The 25032-nt window shown below is 51.5% G+C and overlaps 2 protein-coding genes across 2 annotated transcripts in view; one reads left to right on the top strand and one right to left on the bottom strand.

Moving 5' to 3' along the window:
• HMGXB3 (HMG-box containing 3) overlaps positions 1–1947 on the top strand; it is a 68674-nt gene extending 66727 nt beyond the window's left edge. The window contains exon 20 of the mRNA XM_053565971.1: positions 573–1947. Within this exon, the coding sequence (XP_053421946.1) occupies positions 573–1037 (465 nt within the window). The 3' untranslated portion in view covers positions 1038–1947. The remainder of the gene's footprint in view (positions 1–572) is intronic.
• A 161-nt stretch (positions 1948–2108) lies between these two features.
• Positions 2109–25032, bottom strand: part of CSF1R (colony stimulating factor 1 receptor) — a 30023-nt gene continuing 7099 nt past the window's right edge. Inside the window, exons 4-21 of the mRNA XM_053565976.1 lie at positions 24776–24912; positions 23919–24078; positions 20141–20327; positions 17731–17846; positions 17462–17582; positions 17144–17334; positions 15527–15642; positions 9954–10080; positions 9731–9835; positions 9126–9236; positions 8217–8379; positions 5906–5997; positions 5705–5802; positions 4615–4737; positions 4427–4538; positions 3704–3803; positions 3147–3255; positions 2109–3051 (exon numbers count right to left, since the gene is read on the bottom strand). Of these exons, the coding sequence (XP_053421951.1) occupies positions 2923–3051; positions 3147–3255; positions 3704–3803; positions 4427–4538; positions 4615–4737; positions 5705–5802; positions 5906–5997; positions 8217–8379; positions 9126–9236; positions 9731–9835; positions 9954–10080; positions 15527–15642; positions 17144–17334; positions 17462–17582; positions 17731–17846; positions 20141–20327; positions 23919–24078; positions 24776–24912 (2297 nt within the window). The 3' untranslated portion in view covers positions 2109–2922. The remainder of the gene's footprint in view (positions 3052–3146; positions 3256–3703; positions 3804–4426; positions 4539–4614; positions 4738–5704; positions 5803–5905; positions 5998–8216; positions 8380–9125; positions 9237–9730; positions 9836–9953; positions 10081–15526; positions 15643–17143; positions 17335–17461; positions 17583–17730; positions 17847–20140; positions 20328–23918; positions 24079–24775; positions 24913–25032) is intronic.

The following is a 25032-nucleotide window of genomic DNA, read 5'->3' on the forward strand; positions in this document are numbered from 1 at the left end:
CAGATTAGAGTCACATAGCGCCTTTGACTCTGTCTTGATGGGTTGTACCAGGCTGTATTTCTTACCAGAGGTACATACGCTCTGAGGCCAGCCTTTGGCCTTTATTGGAAGAGATGTTAGGACTGATAATTAGGAAGAAGGGAAGAACAAGAAGGAAGGTGAATGACCTGGCTAAGATGTACTGTGGGTGGCGAAGGCTTCTGGTGTTGCCTTGGAGGGGACATTATTGTAATCACTCCCTGGGGTGCTGTGAGCTTGTGCTAGAGACTCCAAAAAGGTGTTTGTTATAACCTCAGCCAGAGCCAGATCCTTTTGCTCCCCTACAGCCCCCAGCCCGAATTGACTAGGTGTAATAACACCAGCTTAAGTAATTTGGTTACTTTCTCCTGGAGGTGGCCACTATTCTTGCTCTTACATGAAATAGAGGCACGGGAGGAGGGGCTTGGCCAAGGAGAAAATAGTATGTGATTTAAACAGGGCTGGCTGAGCCCACAGGCTTTGTTCTAAACCACCACACAGGTTCTACCTTAGTCATTCCCTTCTGTCAAAATGGCTTTCCCTCTCTCTTCTAGAGCGTGTCCTGCCCAGAGCTCTTAGACCAGCATTATGCCGTGGACATGACAGAAGCCGAGCACTCTGTCCAGCACCCCGTCACCAAGATTGCCACAAGGCGCATTGTCCATGCAGGAGAGCCCAGTCCTGGTGACCCCAGCTCTGGGCACCACTCTCTGGCCCTGTGCCCTGAATTGGCACCCTACACAGCCATCCTGGCCTCCATTGTGGATAGCAAACCAAACAATGTCCGCCAGCGACCCATTGCCTTTGACAATGCTACCCACTATTACCTCTACAACCGCCTCATGGACTTCCTCACCAGCCGTGAGATTGTCAACCGGCAAATCCACGACATTGTGCAGAGCTGCCAGCCTGGTGAGGTGGTCATTCGTGACAACCTCTACCGCCTTGGGGTTGCTCAGATCAAGACAGAGACAGAGGAGGAGGGTGAGGAAGAAGAGGTGGCTGTGGTGACAGAATAAGCCAGGCTATTGTACAGTTACTATACTGTCTCTCTCAAGCCATAGTAAGGCCCTTACCTGAGGCACAGCTATCCAGGGATCTGCAGAAGTGGTTGCCTGTGGGGCCTCTGACTGCTGGGACTAACCAAAGAGCTTCCATTTCCTGAGCATGGTGGGGCCATGGTTCTCAGCCCTCCAGGGATCAGGAGTAATACCAGGAAACTGCTTCCTGGCCCTGAGAGAGCACTTGAGGAACATGGTATATTCAAAGAGGGATGGGAGGCCAAGGGAAGGCAGTAGCTTCTCTGGGGCCTGCTGCAGGTCCGGGTGGAGTTCGGGCTAAGGCAGAAGCCCTGGTATGGGGCAGGAAGGCGGCTAAGTTCTTCCACCCTAAGGAACCCTGGTTTCAGCCCCACAGCCTCATGAATTCCTTAGCCTGTTGCCTTTGACAGGGCCTTATTGGCCTCATTAGTTCTAGGGGTATCTTTGGGCTCTTGATTCTCCCCAAAGGAGGGATGCATTTCTCTCCTGCTCTTCTTGTACCCTTATCTGGGGAAGTTGAGGAGGGAGGAACAGTCAGCCACAGCTCTCTTCCAGGACTGTCCTCTCTACCCTGAGCTTTGAGGAAGAGAATCCCCTTCCTCCTTTCCCTGGCCACTGCTGCTTCACCCAACACCCTCTCTGGGCCCTGGGACCCTCTCCACAGAGGGAGCCCATGGTCATGACGTAATCTGGCAGCAGTAAGAAAAACTCCCTTCTATGAAGGGGAAGCAGACTGGGCCATAGGGAAACAGCAGGACTGGCTCAAGTGCCCAGGGTTTGCTTAGGGCCTGGGATTGGCCGTATGTTACTTAATTTATTGAGAGGAGTGGAGTAGGTGGCTTTTTTTCTCCTCCCTCTTCCCCCAACAAAAACAAAGTTTATTAAATTATCTGGTTTTGGTGAAACAAGAGTCAATTCCATGCTCATTGTATGGGGCACAGTGTGGTTGAGTTCCGGAGACGTTTAGCTTGTTACCTCATTGATGAGAGATGCAAGGAAGTTGTAGGGAATTTGCAGATATTCCTGTGGCACAAAGGACCAGAGGCCAACTGAGTTAATGCGGTTAGTTTAATGTGTAGAGGGACATCCCACAATGTGACTATTAGTTATGATGAGTCAGCTTGGGGTATGCATGCTTCTTGCTTGGTGTGGCCAGCCACATGCCAAGGTCCCCTGCTTTCCAGCCCAGGATGACAAGCGACTGGGTGGAACACCCCTAACGTTTAGCTGCCACTTGGCTCAGTACCAGATCCTGGGTGAGGTGGGGCTGTGGAGTGAAAAAGACTATAGGGCAGAGACTAGGAGGTCCTGTTAGATTGTTACAAAGGAGCCACCCTGCTCCAAGGGGCCTGAGCTGAATGTCTGTGAGCATCTGTCCACTCCCACTGCTCTTCATAGAGAGGGGATCCTCCATTGCCTCTGTCTAGCCCCAAGGAACCTTATTTTCTTAACATCAGGGAAGCTCCTAGAAACTTCAAAGGCATAAAATTAGTCCATTTCCATTGAGAGACAAAGGGATTAGGGAAGGGAGTTCTTGGAAGTGGGGAAAAAGGTCAAGAGGGTGAGCTGAGGGTTCTACCAGTTGGCATAGCAAACATGGTACTAACACCATGAGGACAGTGAGGGAAAGAGGGCAGGGCTCAGCCCCTAGCTCCTGACTGGCAGTGATGGCCCAGGCTCGGGGAGTGGGGTCCTCTTTGACCTTCCTGGATCCCTCACTCTCCCAGGCTTCAGAGTTGGGCCGAGCTGTTGAGTGAAATGACCACGGGCAATACAAAGTTTGTGTGTTCTCCTCGTGTTGCCCCATCCATGGAGGAGTTGAAGCTTAGAGAAGCGGAGAGTCGTGCTCCCTGCTATTGCCTCCTTAGCAGAACTGGTAGTTGTTGGGCTGCAGCAAGGGCTGGGCGATGTCCCCTTGCTCACAGCAGGCCAGATGCTCACTTGAGCTCTCTTCTTCTGGCTCGCTGCTGCTGCTCTGCAGATTGGCATAGTCCTGAGGGTGGGAGAGACAGGGAGTGTCAGTTCTAACCCACCAGGCCCAGCTCAGCCTGCTTACTGGCCACCCACCCTGAGCCTCGCCCCACTCACCCGTTCTCTCCTGTCTACTTGGGCCTGCTCTTGAAGAAGGGAGCAGATCTGCTGGAAGGTTGGTCTGTGGGTGGGCTCCAGGGCCCAGCAGGCTTGCATGATACTGTATCTGGAGACAGGACAGAGGTTGCCCATGTATGGCTCCCCATGTATGGGCCTGGGGACCATTTACCCTTCATCCAAGAAAGACCTACTCAGCACAGAGGTCCTCAAACTTAGTCAAAAATGAAATTAGTGTAAAATCTTGGCATTGTCATTTAATCCTTACAGTAACCTTTGGAGTATGTTCACCAACCCCATTTGACAGGTGAGGCCATTTGGTATCCTCAGGGTCACTACAATAACAATCTGCATTAAAAGTCTGAGTCTAGGACTAGCCCCAGTTAAAAGCAGCCTTATCAGAACATATGCTACCTGGGAAACCAGTGCAAAATCTGAACTCTATAAAAGGGGCTTGTTGTAGAGTCCACTGTGGAGGGAGATAAAAGCTGGCCCTGAGACATTGGAAAGCCGAAATCTGGGGCATCCTTTTTCCTCCTCGGGACCCTTTTGCTTACATGTTCTTTGGCGCAAACACAGGCTGGGCCATTTGGTATCCATCCTTTACCAGTTTATAGAACTTGCTGTTCACCAAGATGCCAGGGTATGGGTTCAGCCCTGCAAAGGTCAAGATCATGTAAGAAGCCATGCTTACTGCTTGCCTTCCCCTACCTTGTCCCATGCTCCCACACATCTCAGACTGAGTGTGCAGCATCCCACCTGGGCTGTGACACTGGAGCAGCAACTCCTGCTATCCAGTGCTTGCTATGTGCCAGGCCTTACCATGCCTTATCACTCCTTACCAAGAATTGCAGCACAGGCTTTGGGATTAGGCAGACTGATGCTTCACTTGTGTAATAGAGTGGGGACAGTGAATTAGTACCTCCTGAGGTTTTTTAAGGCCTTAGCACCAATCCCTGTGGCTAGGCCTCAGGAAATGGGAGCTAGTAGATAACTCAGGCTATAACTTTAAGGGTCTGTAGCTTTCGGACAAAGGAGAGTAACAGCATTTTGGGTAGCAGCAACTGCACAAGCAGAGATGAATGAGGGAAGGGCCCAGAGAGGAATGCGTGCCAAGGAGAGCTGCAATGCTGAGTTTTGAGAACCCTTGCCCATCTCTTCATTCCCACCACTCTTTCCTCTGTCCTGGGCACAGAGTACCCTTGACCAGATTCCTCCATAAGGTACAAGATACCAGTAGGTTAAAAGGAGTTAGCCCTGGACTGGGCCCAGCGTCTCACCAAGTGAGAAGATCTCCCAGAGGAGGATGCCGTAGGACCAGACGTCGCTCTGCACCGTGTAGACACAGTCAAAGATGCTCTCTGGGGCCATCCACTTCACTGGCAGGCGGGCCTGGCACAGAAGTCCTCAGTCACTTTGGGCCCTGACTCTGCCCCTCCCCAGCCTGGCCCAGCCCCTCAGCACTCACATTGCCCTTGACGATGTAGTTGGAGTCATTCATGATGTCCCTAGCCAGTCCAAAGTCCCCAATTTTGGCCACATGTCCATTAGTCAACAGCACGTTGCGGGCAGCCACGTCCCGGTGGATACACTGCAGGAAAGCTCTGCAGTTAGGGGTGGCCCCTTTACCTGAGCCCAAGGTGAGGAGGAGCAGGGAGGGCCCCAGGTGGCTTTGGGAATGGACATCAATTTTGGTCCTTTACCATGAGCTTCTGTCCACGCTTGTACCTGGGCCCAGGGTCTAGGACGATCTTGTGTGGTCTGGCAGGTCATTGCTTAGAAACCCCCATGGCCCTGAACTGCTACAACCCTTCCAGCCCTTTTCTAAGCAGTCTGCTCAGGCACCAAGGCAGTGAGCCCCAGGCTGTGAGCAGTCTCTGACCTACAATAACAGTAGCTGCTACTCTGGGGTCTTACTGTGCCCTGTGCTTCCAAAGCATTTGTACACGTTATAACCCTATTTTACCCCCAATTCTGTGGTTATCCCCAGAAAAACCATAGGTGTGGAAACTGAGTCTCAGATAATTAGTTGCTGTAAGTCACATATCAAGCGACAGAGCCAGCAATCAAGTGGTTGACTCCAAAGTCAGTTCTAGGAATGATGGCCAGACCTTCATTCCCTGCACACGTGTTCCTGGGAGGAGTGTGTTTCATAGCGCCTGATAACCCTCACAACTCTATGAGGAAAGTTCAGTCATCCCAACTGGAGTGTACTTCATGAGGGGAGACAAATGACATCTCTTTCACACCTTTGAGTAAAAAGAATGAGTAATGCCTGTTTTGGAGCTGGTACCTTCCCAGCCTTCAGGGACCCAGGCACCCAGGGTTGGGGAGATATCCAGGGCAGGGGTGCCACCCTCCTGAACACACAGCTTTCTCTCATTCACCCCTGAAGCCCTTCAAGGCCAGTGCTCTCCTGCTGTCTTGGACTCTCTCCTCCCCTGTCCCCTCACACTACTGTTTCCTCCCCCTCATCCTCACTCATCCAGCCTTGTGGGGGTTCAGGTTCCACTGACAAGGACCTGGGCAGCCACAGGCTGGGAACAGCTGCCACTCACGTTCTTAGAAGCAAGGAAGGCCATGCCCTGGGCAACTTGGCTGGAGAAGCGGAGCAGGTCTTGAAGCCCCAGTGGCCGTCCGTCCTCCTTGTCCAGGTCTAGGAGAGGGAGAGGTGTCAGGCAGCCTGCCATGTCCCTGTCTCTCCCTGGCCCCAGCCCCCCACAGCCATCTCCTTTCTTGTGGCCGTGGGACCTCCTCACCCTGCTCAGAGAAGGAATTGTTTGAAGAGGAAGTGGAGACAGGCCTCATCTCCACATAGGTGTCCACACCCTGGCTGGAGAAGCCACTGTCCCTACACAGGAGAGAGGGTTGGTAAGGGGTGGTCAGTCCCATCACTGCACTGCCCACTTCAGGCCTCAACCTCCCCATGAACTCTTGTAGCCACTCAGCAGGGAAGGGTAGGGACCTCAAGATCCATTCAAGCACCCCTTTCTCATATGAACCCCCCTGTCACATTGAGTGATCATTGATCTCTGCTTGGTAAGGGGGCTTGCAGCCTGTTACATCTTTGGGCAGCTCTGCCTTTTAGAAAGGCAGAGAAAGTGCTTCACTGTTCGAGTCTGTCACTGGGATTTTCCTCCTGGTCCTTGCTCTATCCTTATGGGCCACGGGGCAATTGGACCCCTCTTTTCTGCAACAAGTCTGCTGGAATTCCAGCATACTTTAGGGCACCTTCTTTGAGCCCTCTCCCCTCTGCACTGTGGCTCTCACCCCTGGCTTCACGTTAAAACCACCTGGGAGAGTCAGACTCCGTAGCTCACGCCTATAAACCTAGCACTCTGGGAGGCTGAGGCGAGTGGATGGCCTGAGCCAGAGTGAGATCCTGTCTCTACTAAAAATAGAAAAACTAGCCAGGGCTTGTGGTGAGCAAGAGGGTCACCCGAGCCCGAGAGTTTGAGGATGCTGTTAGCTTTGGACACCGCAGCACTCTATCCAGGGCAACAGAGTGAGACTGTCTCAATAAAAAAATAAAACCACCTGGGGAGCTTTTAACACCAGACCAATTGCTTCAGAAACAATAGGAGCAAAACCCAGACATTCGTAGTCAGAAATCTCTCCAGGTTATTCTAACAGGCAGCATGGGTTGCGGTCCATGGTCTAGAGAGGTACATCCTAAACTTGCTAAATTTCTCAAACTGTGATTTAAAGTGCAGATTCTGAATAAGCAGGTCTTGGGCCTGAGATGGTACATTTCTGACAGCTCCCAGGTGGTGTCTGTGAGCCCACATTCTGAGTGGCAAGAGAGAGAAGTGCCGCTGTAGATTGAATAACCACTACTGCTTCTGACTTTCCAGCCAGACGTGACTTCTCTCACCCCCCTGCCCCCTCTCCCTCCTGTTCCCTCTGCATTAGAGATACGGCCTTGACAGTGGCCATATTCTAGTGTTCTGGAAAGGGAACACCATTGGAAATACTATATTTCTGATCTGACCATGGCAAACCATCTCCTCCCTTGTCTAGAAACTATACTTGTATTAACACAGCTTGGGATCCTACTGGCAGAATAGGTTCACATGCTGTTTGCCCTCAAAATTACTGTGGTGTAATCTCTGGCTGCAGAGGCCCAGTGGCTGCCACCCTCTCAAAGAGATGCCAGAAATTCAGAAGAGGAAAGAGACCCTGGCAGTGCCCCATTTTTGAGGACACTGGATGAAGAGAGATGGCCTCCTTCCTCTTTTGCCTTTGCAGGCTTGGCAGCCAACGGTATCTAGGATAAAGGCACCGTGTATACCTTTCTCATTCTGATCCTGTCCTGACCCCTTAAAGTCCAGCTTCAGGGTGCCATAAGGCCTCCAGAACAGCAGTGTGGTGAGGTGAATACTGGCTCAGAAGTCAAGAGAGCAGAATTCTAGTCCAGGTTCTGTCTCTACCTCTGACTCATGTGTGACGTGAAACATCCACTTCCTCTCTCTGGTTCCCCATATGGCTCTGTCCGTCTGCCTCTGAATGGCTTCCAGGAATCACACCATCACTGAACGACCAGAGCCAGAAAGACCTGGACAGATTCAACACTCTGATGGCTTGCTTGGGAAAAATGAGGCCCAAGTGGACCAGGAATGTGTTTGTCTCCCGCTTCTCTGTAGTGATGTGGAACTGCTCTTGGCTACTCCTATGTGCCACGAGCGCCCTGCAGCCCCCAACAGTACATGCTGTGGGAGAAGCAGGGATGATTATTCTCCACATTTGCCCCAGTTTGGCTAGGGCTCCAGAAGCAGATCTTGGTTGATCTTTTATATATCGGTACATCAGGTGATGATCTTATTAACACATCCCTGCCAGACTATGAGCTACCTGTCTTTGCCTTCCACATTCTAAGAACACGGTAGGTGCTCAAATGTTTGTTGAATAATGGGGATAGGTAGTAGACAAACGTTGCCTATAAAACCTGGGGTGGCTACTTTCCACGGCACAGGGCAAAGTGAGGGCCACATAGCCCTGAGCTGGCTTTGAAGACAGACCCCGGGCCCCGCCTCCCAGGTCTGGCCGCCTTGGCCTTTACTGGGGCATTACCTGTGCACATATTTCTTCTCTAGGTGGATGTTCTTGTAGCCAGTGCCCCCCTCAGGGTCCTGGCCTGAGCTCAGGCTGGGTCCCAGCATGGCTTCAGTCTTCTTTCGCAGAAAGTTGAGCAGGTCCCCGTAGCAGCAGTACTCAGTGATGACTAGGACGGGACCTAGAGCAGCCAAGGTTGTGGGGGTCAGGGAGGAGGTAAGTGCTTCCTGCATGAACAGGAATGGGGGCCTAGGATGCAACACACCTGGGTTCTAATTATGGCTCTCTGAGCAAGTTCTATGCCTTAGTGACCCCATCCGTCTAAAGCAGAGGAACTAAAAAAAAGAACTTAGCCCAAAAATTCTTTTAAAGGAAATCTGTGGCAACTCTATATAGGCCAAAGCCACTATAGATGAAGATGAGGGGGACACTTGGAATCCCAAAAACCCTAGGACACTTCCATGGACCCCATGGTGAGTGCCTAAGCATTTTTGCATGGGGCTTCACTTCAGACCCACAGAACTGGGCTAAGGGATTTGCAAGTTTATCTTCTCTGGGGGCTCCAGTGCTCACAGATAATCTGACAAGCACTGGTAGAGCTCCGTAGAATTCTCTGCACCATAGCCAGGTGTTGTGGCAGGCACCTGTAGTTCCAGCTGCTTGGGAGGCTGAGGCAAGAGAATCGTTTGGGTCCAAGAGTTTGAGGTTGCTGTAAGCTATGATGCTACAGCACTCTAGCAGAGGCAATGAAGTAACACTGTCTCAAAAAAGAAAAAAGAATTCTCTGCACCACTGTCTTGGAGTCTGGCCCAGGAATTTAAGGGATGCTGAGATAGGGATCCTACTGCCACTTGGAGCAGACAAGAAGGAGAAGATGGACCAAGGTAGCCCCCAAGACCTTGGGCCCTGTCCCGCCAGGCCTCTCACCTCCATGGGTGCAGGCTCCCAGGAGGTTGACTATGTTCTCATGCTGGCCCAGGTGACTCATGATCTTCAGTTCTGACATGAGGGCCTCCTTCTCGTCAGTGTGAGCCGTGGCTGGGAGATGGGGCCATGAGTCCCACAGATGGCAGAAGGCAGGACACAGCCATACAAATAGGGGGCAAATGCAAAGGCCCAGGGGAGCAAGGAGGGGATACCCAGAGACCCAGCCAAAGCAGGAGAGGGGAAATGGAGACACACAGATGGAAGGAGAAGGAAGGAGAGAGGAGGGCTGGGTCTGTAACTGGACTGGTCTCAGGGTGGCAGAAAGCCAAATTGTGGCCAGGCTATGGCTAGGTGGCCTCTATGTACCCCAGCCCCCTTTGGGGCTCAGCCAGAAGCTCTTCCACACCCAGTGGCCTGCTTAGATCTTCTCTGAACCAGGCAGGAGTCAGAGGGAGTCTGGAGCTCACAAGAATAGCCCAGTCCTTACCACCCCCAACCCTGGCTCTGATAGTCTGAAACGTGAGCGACGCCACTTGTGACAGGGCCAGTCTAGCCCCGGCATACACCAGCCTCCATCTCCTCCCCCAGCCTCTTCCCTCACTCACGCTTCAGCATCTTCACAGCCACCTTTAGGACAGCATCTTCCTTTCCCAGACCAAAGGCCGTGGCCTCTACCACCTTCCCAAAGGCGCCGGCTCCAAGGGTCTTACCTGCCACACACACAGGGCCTCTTTCTTAACTGCCACGCACACAAGGCTTGCTCCCTGCAAGCCCTACAGGCCCCATGTGAGAGGGACACAGGGACACAGGACACAGGCCCTGCCTCACCAAACTGCAGGTTGTTTCGGGGGAACTCCCACTTCTCGTTGTAGGGCAGCTGGGTAGGGTCAATGAAGGTGTAGCTGTTGCCCTCATAGCTCTCAATGATCTTCCAGCGCACCTGGTACTTAGGCTTCTGCAGAAGAGGAAGGAAGCATGAGGCATCTGGGTCCTGTTGTCTCATGAAAGTGGCACCAAGAGTGTGTCTCGCTTGACCTGCCTCACTGGGGACCCTTCAGTTTCCCCATTTGTGCATTGACGACCTTGGGAAGGATAACTCCTGAGGTTCTAGGTATCTCTGATAATTTGGTAATTCCTGAGCCAGGAGAGAGGGTGGAACTTGAGATCCATCCATCTATCTACTCACCTAATTTCCCATTCAGATATTTCTTCTTTTCATTTTTAATTGTGGTAAAACATCCATAACAAAATTTACCTTCTCAACAATTTTTAAGTGTATATTTAGGCAGCATTAAGTACATTCACAGTGCTGTGCAACCACTTTTCAGTGCTCTTTCCATCTTGCAAAACTGAAACTCCTCACTGATGAACAACTGCCCATTCCCTCCTCTGCCCTCCACTGACAACCGTGATTCTACTTTCTATCTCTCAATCTCATTGGTCTGTGTACGTCATGTAAGTGGAATTGAACAGTACTCGCTCGTTATGACTGTCTTATTTCACCTAGTATTATGTTTTCAAATTTCATTCATGTTGAAGCATGGGACAGAATTCTATTCCTTTCTAGGGCTGAATAACAGACCCAACCAAATAGCTTACTATTTATGTTAATTCAGTCCCAGCTCCCATGGAGTTTGCCTTATAGTTGCTAGGAGAGGCATTAAATGCAAATAAACATGTATGTAGGAAATTTTCAAATAGTGCTATGAAAAAATAAAGCAAGGTAATAGGGTAGAGAGTGAAGGTACAATGTGGGTCAGGGAAGTAGCCACACATCCATCAGAGGGAGAATTTCCTGGGCACGTACATGGTACAGCCTTGATGTGGGAAGGATTCTGTCAAGTTTGAGCTACGAAAAGGTGGCCACCCTGGCTTGAGGGAGGTGAAAGGGAAGCTTCCAGAGGCAAGAAGTTCTTGAGGGCTTAAGGTGAGTGGATTTCTTTTTGACTTCAATGAGAGGCCCTGAGGGTTGGCAACAGGTGAGTAGCCATCTGACTATACCTTGCTGAGAGAAAGAAAGAGAGACCCTGCCCACTGGATGGTGAGTTTCTGCATGGCCAGAACCTTTAAAAAGACCTGAGCTCAGCTTGGCACCCTTAGCACAGTGGTTATGGTGCCGGCCACATGCATCAAGGGTGGCGGGTTCGAACCCGGCCCAGATCTGCTAAACAACAATGACAACTGCAACAAAAAAAATTGCTGGGCTTCGTGGTGGGTGCCTTTAGTCTCAGCTACTTGGGAGGCTGAGGCAAGAGAATCGTCCAAGCCCAAGAGTTCGAGGTTGCTGTGAGCTATGATGCCAGGGCACTCTACCGAGGGTGACATTGTGAGACTCTGTCTCAAAAAAAAAAAAAAAAAAAAAAGAAGGGAAAAGACCTGAGCTCTTTCTCAGTCTTTCCTGCTGTTACCATTCTGCCAGCACAGGCAGAACCCCGGGATCCGGGGAGAAGGAGCGGCTGCTGCTGCAGCTGCATGAGGGGCTTCATGCCAAGGGCTGCTCATGGGAAGTGCTGATGAAAGACAAAGTTTACGGGGAAAGTGGAAGCTGGACTGGGTTGGTGGCAGATACTGAAGCCTTGGGTCAGCAGACCAACTCTCTTTCCGGTCAGGCCTTGGGGACAGGGACTGGCTTGGCTGTGCCTGCAGCTGGGCTCCTTCCCTGGGTATCTGAGCTAGGCTGCTGGGGAGGAGGGTAGCCTATGGCTGCAAATCTTGGCGAGGTAAGAGAATAGCTTTCAAACTGCCATCGGGAAGAACTTCTAGATTGTATTTAGTGAGAAAACATTGCAGTCAGACATAAGGAAGAACTTCTGGGCTCTGATTCAGGAGGGCCAACTACAGGTAAACGTAAGAACATCTGTGTTACAGCTTATGAGGAGAGTCTGAAGTGGGACATAGAGAAAGACTCCCGGAGTCTCTGAGTATTCAAACCCTACCTGTGGGCACCTTCCCAACCTAAAAGACAGAGACGGGAGAGTGAGGAGAGGATTCTTTGACCTTTCCTGGCCACTTCCATCTCCAGGAGCCTCTGTGGCCAAGACTGTTTCTTCTTCTCACCACTTCTCCTTCCTCTGTCCCTCTGCAGCTGGGCTGAGTCACCACCACCTCCCACCAGCACCCCAGCTGGGCAGGGGACATTGTTGAAAGGGAGAGGGGGTCAAAGAGGGAAGAGGCTTGGCAGAGATCTCAGATCTCTGCATCCTGGATTCCTATCCCTGGAGGACTGAGCTCCCTCCGCCTGCCTAAGGAATCCCCACCTGTTCCCTGTTCAGCTGGTCAACCTCCAAGGGCACAAGGGCTCACGGGTGCCTACCCAGAGGGAGCCTCCCTTTTGAAGGACTGCCATTAGGGAGAAGTTGTCTTGGGCTGCCTCAAGCCAGATTTCCTAATAGCATGGGAGTATCATAATGACAGCACTCACGGAGCAGGGCGCTGGGCTAGCCACCATGGTGCATCATCTCATTCATTCCTCACCCGGGGCCCAAGCCCCATGCCCACCCCAGACTTGCTGCCTGAGGGCTAAAGTGGGCACCGAGACACCAAAGTCTTGGCCACCCTCCCTGTCAAGGCCTGTTGGTCCTGAGCAGTGGTTGTCCTCTTGTCTCAGAAAGGGAGAGACCTGAGTGATCTCCACTGGAAACTTTGGGACCCCTCCAGTCCGACCCCAGAATCCCAGTCTCTCCAGGGCCTCTCCACCCCTTCCTGCCTCCCTGCCTTGTCTGTTTCCCACCACTGCTCTGTGTCTCCTGCTCTTTCTCTTCCCCTGTGGACCCCCTTGTTGTCTCTCTGGGGAGAGGAAGGTGATGACTCAGGCCTGAGGCAGGAAAGGCCCTTCCCAGACGGGACAACAACTTTCCCCAGGCATGGACAGTGAGGGGGAGGACTGGACCATGGCCACTAAGGCAGGAATGGCCATCTTCACCCCTCACAGTCTTGTCCCATGGACGGACGTCTCAGCGTGGAGGAGCTAAAGGGTTTGTAAGTGGGTGCTGGGGAAGAGGGTAGCCCAACGCTGCAAGATTTCTTCTCTTTGCATCGCCTGGGAGAAGGGGCAGCTGAATTTTCTGGATAGGAAATGAATTGATGACTGGGCGTAAATTTTCCAAAATGGTCCCATGGAAAGAGAATATTGCATTCCTAAACCACAGCCAAGGGGAAGCTGGTCAGAAGGTAGAAAGGACTGCAGGGTAACTGGGCCTTTTCCTGGAATCTCTATAGGGTTCTGGGAGCTTTAAGTTCCATATAAGGAAGAATTTTGTAAAGTCAGAGCTGCTCAGAGAAGGAAGGGGTAGCCACGAGAGTGAATGAGGTCTTGTCCCTGGAGGTGGGTGAGCAGGGCCCAGCAACCACTTTGGGTGTGTGGCCAAGGAGATGCCCAACCTCAGACCCACCTCCAATCCCAAGAGGAATGAGCTAACTGGTTCCCCAATTGACTTCCTCCTGGGCAGCTCCATCACTGGGCACTGCCTGCACGCAGCACCCTGTTAAGTCCTCTACATGCATTGTGCCATGGAATCTTCATGACAGCCTGGTAGTGGCTGCCATTACTAGCCCCATGTTGTAGATGGGGAAAGAGAGGCTTAGAGATACTAACTACCATCATCTCATAGCCAGAGATTGGCAGAGACAGGATTTGGACCCAGATCCACTGAATGTCCAGTCCCTGGCTCTTGTACTGTCAGAGGAGGAGGACCTGTTAAAGGTTACCCAGTCCCATAGTATAGGAGGAGAAACTGAGGCCTGGAGAGGGTGGTGGTGAGTCAGCTGAGGTCACAGGGCAAAACAGAGTTAAAACTGGGCCAAATCCCTGAGGTGTTGACCTGGGGCCTTGTTTTCTTAGGGACTGCCCTCAGAGCTGCCTTCTCATGTCTGATGCCAGCAGGAGCGTGGAGAGCCCAGCCCCATATACAACTGGGGCTCCCCCACTTCCCATTCACCCCACCCACTCCACACCCTTTGCTCACAAAACTCTCAAGCAGGTGTTGGTAGGAGAAGAACAACAAAGGGGGCACAAGGCGGGTTACTCACCCCTTCATCATTTCACCGCCTCTCTCAGACCCGCTGACATCCCTGGACCAACACTTCAGACCCCAGCACCACTCCCTTCTGCCTCTGATTCCACACACCAGCATTTCTAGAACTCACTTTGATCTTCCCCTTGCCTGCCACTCTGCTGGTTCCCAGAGATACACTTTCCTTGACTCTCATCTCCTCTGATCCCCATCCTCCAAGACCCGTCCACCAATGCCTTATCCAGGCAGTCTCCCTGCCCCTCCAGCCAATATAGATCCCCCCACCTCTGAGCCCCCAAGCCCTCGGCCTGGCCTCTCAGCATCTGATCACATTGCAGTTGTCATCATGGGCAGGTGGTGGAGGGGAGGTGTGGGCTCTGCGGCCAGAGGACCCTGGGACCCAATACCAACAGTCCCTTGGGCAGGACCTTTCACCTTGCTGAGCCCCACTTTTCTTATGGGTAAAATGCTGACTATTACACTTCCCGCCTCTCTGGGTTGTTGTGAGGGTAAAATAAGATGATTCAGTTTTTCACATAATGGCTAAAAACGTGGCTTTGAAGTTAGTCCCCTCAGGCTTGAAAAGCAGACTTTGCCATTGATTAGCTGTAGACCAGGGCAACTGTCTCCACCTCTGAGACCTTCAGCATCCAACTCTGTAAACGTGGGTTAGTAATACTATCTGCCTACCGTGGGCTACAGAGAGCATTCACTGAGATGATGTAGGTGACATACTTTGTAAAATGCACCTAGGTGTGCCTGCAATCCCAGCGACTCAGGAGGCTGAAAAGGGAGGATCACTTGAGCCCAGGAGTTTGAGTCCAGCCAGAGCAACATGGTGAGACCCTGTCTCTCTAAAAAAAAAAAAAAAGCTCCTAAAATTGCTATCACTTACCTAGCGCTCATAGTGACAGGCAGTGCATTAAATGTACAACATGCAATAAATGGCAACTCTGATTAATAATATCAAATAAGGAAGATGGTGATGGTCCTAGGCCTTCCTCCTCACTAGAAACACTACATAAAGGCAGACTCAGGCCTGGCCCCAGGGCTGCCCTACCTGCTCTGTGCTGGCTGCCTGGGCGTCCCCAGGCTGGGATGGGAGCCATTCCTCTGCTCATAGCATCTTTCTCTCTGTAACCCTTGCTTTCAAGGCTATGTGATTAGCGACCATCTCCTGCACTACATACTGAACTCTCTAAGGGCAGAGTGTGGCATGCCATGTTGGCATGCCGTAGGCGCCCACTAAAGAGCTGTTAGCTGATTGACTGACTGCCAGATGAGTACGCAAAGGGTGGAAGGGTAGATCTGTGCAGCCTGGGGGTGCCATCCCGCAGCTGGCCCTCTCAGGCACCTGGCTGTCCCATTCCGTCCCCAGCTCCAGCTCACCTGCTTGTACTTGTACAGTAGCAGCAGGAGCAGCAGCAGCAGTAGGGCCATGATGGATATACAGGTGACCACCACCGGGGTGAAGAGGAACTCATCAGGCGGGTGTGTGCGGGTCCCTGGGAGGGGCAAGGCAAAGGATGAGCAGACAGAAGGGCCTCCCACTGAGTCAGGCCAGCACAGTGCCGATTGACTATCTGAAGGGTCCCTTCACTGGAAGCCCCTGGAGCCTCAGACAGCCTCTGTTGCTCTGTTGCAGACTCCCTCAGAGGTAGGAAGGACAGCTCAGCAGCCCTGCTCATGCACAGCCCCAAATCCTGTCCAGAATGGGAGCTGCTTGTGGGTGGGGGACTCTCAGGTCATGCAGCCGCCTCTTGTCAGGGCAGGAAACTCTTCAGCAGCCTGGCCTAGTCCCCAGCCATTGCTTGCAAACACAGCTCCAGTGACAGGGGTTCATCCCCTGCACATCCAGGAAGCTCCATCAGAAAGGCCTTGTGGAGGCTGCACTGAAAGCGACCCCAGGGCATTTCCAGCAGTTCCCCACATGCCCTTTGGAACCACACAGCCCTTCTGAGGGTCTGAAAGCCAGGCTCCTCTTCCCTGGGTCTATAGCCCTAGTTCTTGTGATATGAGTTGAAGGACATAATTTCCACCCCCTTGCTTAGATTCAGAGCTTGGGTCTGAAATCAAATCTCACCTCTGCCACTTAGAAAGTGTGTGACATTGAACCTATGACTTCTCCTTAAGCCTTGGAGAAGGCTTATCATCCCCCAAACGGGAAGGAGAATAGTACTCGCCTTCTAGGTATGTGGAAGTTAATGAGATAATGCCTGTAGAGAGCTTAGCACAGTGCCTGGCACAGTAGGAGCAGTCAAAAAATGTTGGCTTTTATTACTTACACAACCACCAGCAGCAGCTGAGAATAGCCATAGGCAGCTCCTCCAAAGCCAGCACCTGGGGCCTGCTTGTGACTACCTCTGAGTCAGGCAGAGGCTGGTGGCCTGCACTGTCCTTGCAGGCCCAGACAGCCTCACCAGGGCACACAGTGAACACTGAAGCCTGTTCACTTGCCCAAGGCCTGAGGGTGCTGTGAGCCTCGAGAAACACAGACCTAGCTCCGTAGGAGCCTTGATGCAAAGCAGAGACAGGAGGGAGCCTGTGCTAGTGCGTGGGCTGTGCACCAGTCTCCACTGAGGCCCCGAATGGCTAGACTGTGTCTTGGGGAAGAAGGGGTGTTGGGAAGAGACAGAGAAGGCCGTTATAGGCTGGCCTGGCTGGGGGTGGACTGTGTTTACTTGTTCTAAGCTCCACAGAGGTGTTGGTCCCCTGCACTGAGCGCGTGCCAGCTTACAGCGTGTACGCTCCATGCCTGCACGTACATGTGAATCATTAATGAGTCAGAGTGCAGGGATAAGCTTGGGGCCTCCCTCTGCTTCCTGCCCCTTCTCAATGCCTCTGGAGACCTGCTTACTGGGGGATCCCAGAGTTGGCCCCAAGAAGGGGAACTTGGTACCACTGGGATCTGTTCCAAATGGGATCTGACCTTGGCTCCCTGGGGGTGTGCAATTTCCAGGACCACCCTCCCATCCTACCTGGAGGGAATGTGAAGGCTCCACTCACCTGCAGCAATGGGCCTGAAGGCCTGGGAGCTGTTCCCCACGCTGTTGTGGGCCCTGCACTCGTACGTCCTGTTGTGTTCTAAAGCCCCGATGGTCAGTAGGCTCTGCACGGTCACCTTGTGGAAGGGCTCCTGGCTCAGGACCTGGGGGTGTGAGTCCTCCCAGACCTGCAGCACTTGGGCCTCATCACATCTGGGAAGAGCAGAATGTGGCTCAGAGTTTCAGGATCCAAGTACCTGCATGCCCCTCCCATCAGGGGGTATCCAGCCCCTACCTCAGCCCACAGCCCAGGTGACAGAAGTGGACAGAGCCTGCTTACCTATCCGTGTGGGTCCTGCACTGCAGCCATGTCACGTTGGGCTGGGGGTACCCAGAGGCTTCACAGAGCAGTGCTCGTGAGCCATTGGTCAAGGTCCACGTGACTTTTACCTCTGGGGAGTCTAAGGAGGAAAGTCCCCTTTCCTGACCACGCTGTACTGAGCCTGCTCTCCCACAATGTCTCCCAGAATACCCTCACGCCCTGGTCCAGCCCCTATCTCTGGGGCAGCCCCAGGGACCCCCCACTACAAACCCTGCCCCATCACTCACATCGAAGGGTGAGCTCAAAAGTCAGAGCACTCCAGCCTCCCACGTTTCTGGCCAGGAAGGAGTAGCGGCCAGCCTCGGAGGGCTTCAGGCGGGGCAGGGAGAGGGTGGAGGTATACCTACGGAAGAGGAGCGGGCAGTCTGGGTGAGTCCCAGCCTGTTATAGCCCCTGCCACGAGAGTGAGGTTCAGACAACAACTTTAAAGGGTTTGCTTTATTTTTGGTAAACTGCCCAGGGCCCAAAGGCCTTGGCTGTGCCTGGTACTCAGCTGGGGTGTCGCTGAGACAGAGGAAAAACATCAATCCTACTTTCTTGGTGTTTTTTTTCTTTTTCTGCAAGTGTTTTTTTCTGAGGTTTAGTAGAGGTGATGTCTGTGAGTTGCTGGGAGCACATCACAACCTCCCTCCTTTCACCACTGTCACCTGACTAAGCTTTCACAAAGAGCAGCAACCCCCGCTGAAAATCCCTAAAGTGCCTTCCCTGCCAAGAGGGATGAGTGAGGGACGAGCAGCAGGAGACAGAGGCCTGGGTTCTAAGCTGTGCTACTATGGAGACTGGGGGTCCAGTCCCAGTGCTTTTGTTTCTTGGCTGTGCCTAAGACCTTAGGCAAGTACTTAACTTCTCTGATCCTCTGATTCCTTTGCTGTAAGGGGGATACTGATGGTTATTAACCCACAGGCTTGGCCTGAGGATTAACGGTGCAAGCCTTTAGGGTTCTTGACACAGAACCTGACTCCTCCTAGGCACTTAACTTAATGGTACCCTTTACTGTAAAAAAGGCCTGGAGGCAAATACTAACAACGAAAGTTATCTTTGGCTGATTCCAGGAATGTTTTTGTTTTGTTCTTTTCTTAATGTCTATTTTATAATTTGTCCATAATGGACGTGATTGTTAAGGTAATAAATAAATTCTAAAAATAAATTAAAGCAAATTACTAGTTCTTGCTTGGAAAATGCCTGCAGTTACTAGTAGACTCAAATCCACAGTATTCACGGACAGTGTCATTGGGCCAGACTCACAGCCAACAGAACCCCTCTGTGTGTCATTTCTTGAGATAACAAACATCTGCCCCTTTCACCGAGAAGAATTTAACTTTTTTGGATGATTCCAAGTCGCAGTTAGGAACATAACCATCAGTTGAGCTAAAATCTAGTGTCTGTTTGGGGTTCCTTTCTGCATTATCTCTGTTGCTCAAGGATCCTGGAACCTACCCATGAACCAGCCCCCTCCAAGGGGTCTGCAGATTCCAGACTCAGAACTTTTGCTTCAGATAGAAACCGTGGCCAGAAAAGACCAGGAGTGAGGTGAGAGGAGGAAGAGGAGAACAAGGAAACATCTGGGCTGCTTCTGACAACGGACAAGCAAGATTTCTAGCAATCAATGAGTTTGGGCTTCAGGAGCTTGGATGAGAACCTCAGAGGGCTATGGAGTTGGAGGATGTCTAGGGAGTACTCAGCCAGGGACAGCTACCAGATCTCCTCCAGAAGCCAGCTCTGGGGGAAGTACTGCTGCCTGGGGCCTGTGTTGACAAGGACTATAAGGCTGCATCTAGACTCTGCAGGGAAGAGTTGCAGAAAAGGGATCAGAGCTGTGGTGAGTGTGGGAGGGAGAGTGTGGCATGTGTGACACGTATTTGCTGTTGGTGATTAAGCTGTACTCTCTCCTTCTAGTAGGACAGGATGAGAAAGGATTATTTTAATACTTGGTATGTATGTTCCTCTCAGGGAGAAAACTTTCTTGTTTAGAAACTACCTGGCGCAGTCATTTTGGATGGGAAAATAAGAACCTGAGTACATACAGCACAAGGAAACAGGAAAAAGAGATGTCTTAAATGTGCATGTGGGACACAGGGTTCTGGGAGCAGAGCGAGGGAAGGGTTTTGAGCCTGTGGTGAGAGTGGCCAGTGAGAAATTCTCAGGGTGAGGGGGTGACCACAGGCCTTTAAGAACTTTTGATATATCTGTGACTGTGTGATGTTAATTCCCTCTACCCCTCTCCAAACCTGTGCAGGTAGCAGACATTTGTGCAGCCATTATTAGGAGTGTGACTATGTTTGCAAATGGGGTTGGGGGTCCTTACACTTGGATTAGCTGCAGAAGAGGAGAATGAATGAGATCAAGCATTCTTGGGGAACTGTGAGAATGCAGACTCCCAAAAAATGGTAGGATTTTGGAGGAAGGCCCTGGACCTCCCAAGGATGTGGGACAGAGGTGTAAATCATTTAATCCAAATCTCAAACACAGGTGGCCACTGTTGAAATTCCACGTAGTCAGGGAAGATGAAGCCCAGAAAGGGGAAGGGACTTGCTCAAGATCACACAGCAAGGTTGAGACATGACCTGTGTCCTGATTCCTGATGAAGCACCCCTAGCTGGTTGTGGAGCTATGTAGGTGAGAGCCAATGGGTGGTACCTGTATGTGTCCTTGATGGTGACAAAATCAAGCTTGGGCTGGTGATCAGAGAAGGGTCCCTGGTAGGTCCAGTTAAAACCCTGCAGACCTGGGTAGGCCTCAACCTTGACTTCGAGATTGAGCTTCTCACCCACAGCCACCTCCTGGAGGAGGTTCTGCTCAGAGATCAAGTTCAAATAGGCACTCTCTGGAAAGGAGAACATGCAGGTATCTGGCATTAGTGGGAAGATGCCCTGGTTTATTTGTTCACTTGCTCACCCATCGATCTAGTCCCTGAGCACCTATGCTATGCCAGGCACACAGTCACCCCTCCAACCAACACTGGTCCTCTGACGTCCCTCTTCCCACCACCCACCTCAGATGCCTGGGTCCAAAACTCTTCTCACCAAATCCCTGCTCAAATTCTTATCCCCCTTTGTGCCTCCATCTCCTTATTTGTGGAATGAAGAGATTGAATATATCAATATCTGTAATTTTCTCACTTTTTGAAAAATGTTGGCAATAAAAAAATATCTGTTGTTTTTTTCACATGCCCTCATCCATTTCCCCTTCTTCTAGTCATAAGTCAGTCAATGTGGCTTCTACATGCAGCTCTGGAGTAGACACGTAACCCAGGCCAGAGTAATCTGTCCTTAGTCCCAGCTACTCGGGAGGCTGAGGCAAGAGAATCACCTAAGCCCAAGAGCTGGAGGTTGCTGTGAGCTGTGATGTCACTGCACTCTACTGAGGGTGATAAAGTGAGACTCTGTCTCTAAAAAAAAAAAAAGAGTAATCTGTCCTCATGGGTCTGGCCCATGAGTCTATGAGGCTGTGATATTCAGTCCCATGATTTTTGTTGGGACTGTGGGAAAAGAGAAGGCCTCATTTTGCTGGTATTGCCAAGACTGGTGCTGCTAGGACTCACACAGGGGAAGGTCTTCCTGGGCACTAGTCCCAAAAGAAACAAGGAGAACTGAGACTTGGGCAGCAACAGATTTTTGCCTGCATCATCTGAACACCTGGATCCAGCTATTCCTGAAGCACATGTCCAGAGGCTTTTTAGCTATAGGGACAAAAAAAATCCTCCTTTCAATTAGGCCAGTTTGAGGTGGGTTTTGTTAGTTGTTTCTGAAAGAGTCCTGACTAGTTTCTTCTACTGAAATCTTACACAAACTACCCCATTTCCCCGAAAATAAGACATCCTCCGAAAATAAGACCTACTTACGGGAAAGATAAGACGTCCCCTGAAAATAAGACCTAGAGCATCTTTGGGAGCACACCTTAAAATAAGACACTGTCTTATTTTCGGGGAAACAGGGTAGAGTCAAGCTACTGTGGTTGATTCTCAGGCAAAGAAGCAGAGGCAAGAGCCCTCATGCACTCAGCCTGTCCAGGCCTTTCATAGGAGTTCCCAAAATATTTTCTTAAATCTCCAGGGCTCTGGCTCGGCACCTATGGCTCAAGCGGCTAAGGCTTGAGTATGGCTCAGCCACATACACCTGAGCTGGCAGGTTCGAATCCAGCCTGGGCCTGCCAAACAACAATGACGGCTGCAATAAAAAAAAAAAAAAATAGCTGGGCATTGTGGCGGGAGCCTGTGGTCCCAGCTACTTGGGACGCAGAGGCAGGAGAATCTCTTGAGCCTAGGAGTTGGAGGTTGCTGTGAGCTGTGATGCCACGGTACTCTACCCAGGGCGACAGCTTGAGGCTCTGTCTCAAAAAAAAAGACCTCAAAAAAAAAAAAAAAATTCCAGAGCTCTGTTAAAAAAAAAAAAAAGAAAGCCTTGGACTAGACAATCTCTAAGGGCTCCTCTCCTTTCTCAATTCTATGAAATTTAAAATTTACTTTTCTACCCCAACACACGCCTGCCCCCAAACCCCCTATGGCTTCCCACTGCCTCCATTCTTCAGCTTGTCATTCAAGGCTCTCCTCAATCAAATCAGGTCTCACTATGCTCATCCGCCCCTCTCCCTTCTTCCTAGTCTCTCTCTCTTTCTCTCCCTCTCAATGGTCCACCCATCTGGGTCTCCTCACATTCTGAACACACCATAGTCATGCCACATTCCAACCTTGGAGGTTTTGCTCATCTTCCTCTGTATCCCCAAAGCTCCCAGCTCAGGAGCCCACAGCACAGCTCACACTCCATTGCAAGGCCAGCACATGGCGCGTGTTCTGGCAGAGCCGTTTTCATGCTCCAGGCCGAAATGACTCAGAGCCTGATCCCACCCTTAAGAGCTCTGTCCTTGCCTCAGGGCTCTAGTCCAGGGACTGCCACAGCCACCACTCCAGCCTCTGCAGCCAGAGACCTGAAGGTCATCCTCAGCTCCTCTCTCTTCCCTTTCCCTTCGTCTCAGACACTTCCACACTCCACCAGCCATCTCCTGCCTGTTCTCTAGCCTCAAGTCTCCTGCCCAATCCACATGGTACCAGACTGAGTCTTCTCCTACTATCTCCTCTGTGCACTTAGGCAGCGTTTACTCTGGGCCAGGCCCTGTTCTAAGCACTTCATGTACAGGGTGGCAATAAAATTTGTAATTGGGCTCGGCACCCATAGCTCAGTGGGTAGGGCTCCTGCCACATACACTGGGGCTGGCAGGTTCAAACCCGGCTCAGGCCTGCTAAACAACAATGACAACAACAACAAAAAAACAGCCAGGCGTTGTGGCCGGCTCCTATAGTCCCAGCTACTTGGGAAGCTGAAGCAAGAGAATGGCTTAAGCCCAAGATTTTGAGGTTACTATGAACTGTGATGCCATGGCACTCTATCGAGGGTGACATAGTGAAACTCTGTCTCAAAAAAAAAAAATTTGTAATTGCACACTATTTTTAATTGCACACCAATTTTATGGCCACCCTGTGTGTGGGTATATCTCTGTATGTGTGGATATATATACGTATACGTATGTGTGTATGTGTGTGTGTGTGTATGAAGGAAATTACTGTTAATATCTCCATTTCTCAGATAGGGAAACTGAGGCACAGGTGATTAAGAAACCTGCTAGTCCTTGGTGGAGTCAGGTTGGAGTGCTTCTGGGAGTGTATGCTTCTGACGACATGCAGTGACCCCTCTGGGCAATCCGATTCCATTACTCTCCTCTTTAAGACCTGTAGGGACTTCCTAACAGGGTAAGATCAACTATGTTCTCCTTTTACAACTCCTGTATCCCTGGCTCCTGCCTCAGTCTCTGCTTCCCTGTGGCTACTCCTTGCACCACTCCACATCCCTGTGATTTCCAGATTCTTGAGGTGTCTCAAATACTCTACCCTCTGAACACAGCCTTTGGGCCTTGCGTATATTGTTCCCTCTGCCAGAAGTGCTGTTCCCCATCCTTCCCACTCTTCTGCTCACCTCACCCATCTTCGCTCTTCCTGTCCCATCTTAGAGGCCACCTCTCCAAGCCTGGGTTGGGAGACCTCTTCAATGTTCCCAGGAACCCTCCACTGGGTCCTGCTGGGTGATCATTGTCTCTTCATGTATCCATGAAGGAATGAATGAATGACTGAACAAACGCAGTCCAGTGGGGAGCTACTGGCTACTGAACTCCAATCCCAAAACAAACAAAAATTGGTGCTAAGATGAAACACAGCAACGTACTGTAGGCACTCCAAGGAGGGGGAAGAGGATGCTGGGAGGACATGGGGAAGCTCCCAGAGCTAAGTAGCTCCATGGCTACCAGCCAGGCCCAGGGCTCTAGTAAACGTGTTCTTAGCAGTGTCTTCTCTCCCAGCATCAGCTTCCTCCTTCCCAACCCCCCTTGTACCCCACAAGGATCCCTATTGCCCTCTCCTGATGCTCACCTACCACCCGGAAGACCATGGCAGCAGAGCGGGTGCCCCGCGCATTCGTGGCTTTGCAGGAGTAGTTGCCAGCATATTGGAAGTTTACTTGATCAAGGTTGAGGGTCAGGACTTTTTGGTAATGGTTGTCGTGAAAGTCGGATTGTTGAGGGATTGCGAGCTATAGTGATAAGGAATAGAGATGGTATATCAAGGTTGTTTAGGGATTGGAAAGATCTGGGCTCAAATTCTCAAATTTAAGGCTTCCTGTCTGCTTGTCCTTGGGCAAGGGACTGGACTCTGAGCTGCAGTTTCTTAATTTGTAAAATGGGACTAATACTGGTTCCATGCACTTAAGTATGAAGAGAGGAGTAAATAAGATGGATGCAATGGCCTAGGGCTGTCCTGACACACTGTTGGTGCAGGGCCGGGGGGTGGGGGGGGTGAGGGGGGCGGTTAGAAGCAGACTAGCATGATTTCCTCCTGGGAATACACCCTGCTCCTCCCTCTCTCCTAAAGTGTTTTTCAAATAGCCCTTATATTCCTGGGCTTCAAAGGTGGCCTAGGAGTCCCTTACTAAATCAGAAGTGAGCTCTCATCTGGCTCTTGTCTACAGGCTGGGGCAAAGGTCATGGGTCAAGTGGGTAGAGTACACCTGCTCCCACCCACTTTCATAAGGTTCAGCAGCATAAGTCTGAGTCCTGTTTCAGCTACTCCTGCCAGTGGGATCTTGGGGGAGTCCGCACCCCTCTCTTGGCTTGGGCAGTGCCCTCAGCCCAGTCAGACAGTTTGGACTGGGGCTGGGGGCTGCACCCTGAAGGGCCTGGTGTGCTGAGAAGATGGGCAGAGTTCATCTTGCTGTCTCCTCAGGGACTGACCTTGGTTCCATTGTGTTGGAGGAAGACATCGAAGTCAACGTCAACATTGCTGGCTGAGCACACAATCTGGGCAGCCTCCCCTTGGATCCGCACCAGCTCTGCAGGCTCCAGTGTCAAAGATGGTGGCCCTGGGATGACTGAGGCCAGGGGAGAGCCCTCTGAACACCTTGGCCAGAGCTGGCACTCTGCTCCCTTCCACAGGCCAGGCTCAGGCCCAGGTTCCCTCACGGCCCCTCCCTCATCTGGGGAGGCAGCCT

This window comes from Nycticebus coucang, chromosome 17 (assembly GCF_027406575.1).
Source record: "Nycticebus coucang isolate mNycCou1 chromosome 17, mNycCou1.pri, whole genome shotgun sequence".
NCBI classification, from domain to species: domain Eukaryota; kingdom Metazoa; phylum Chordata; class Mammalia; order Primates; family Lorisidae; genus Nycticebus; species Nycticebus coucang.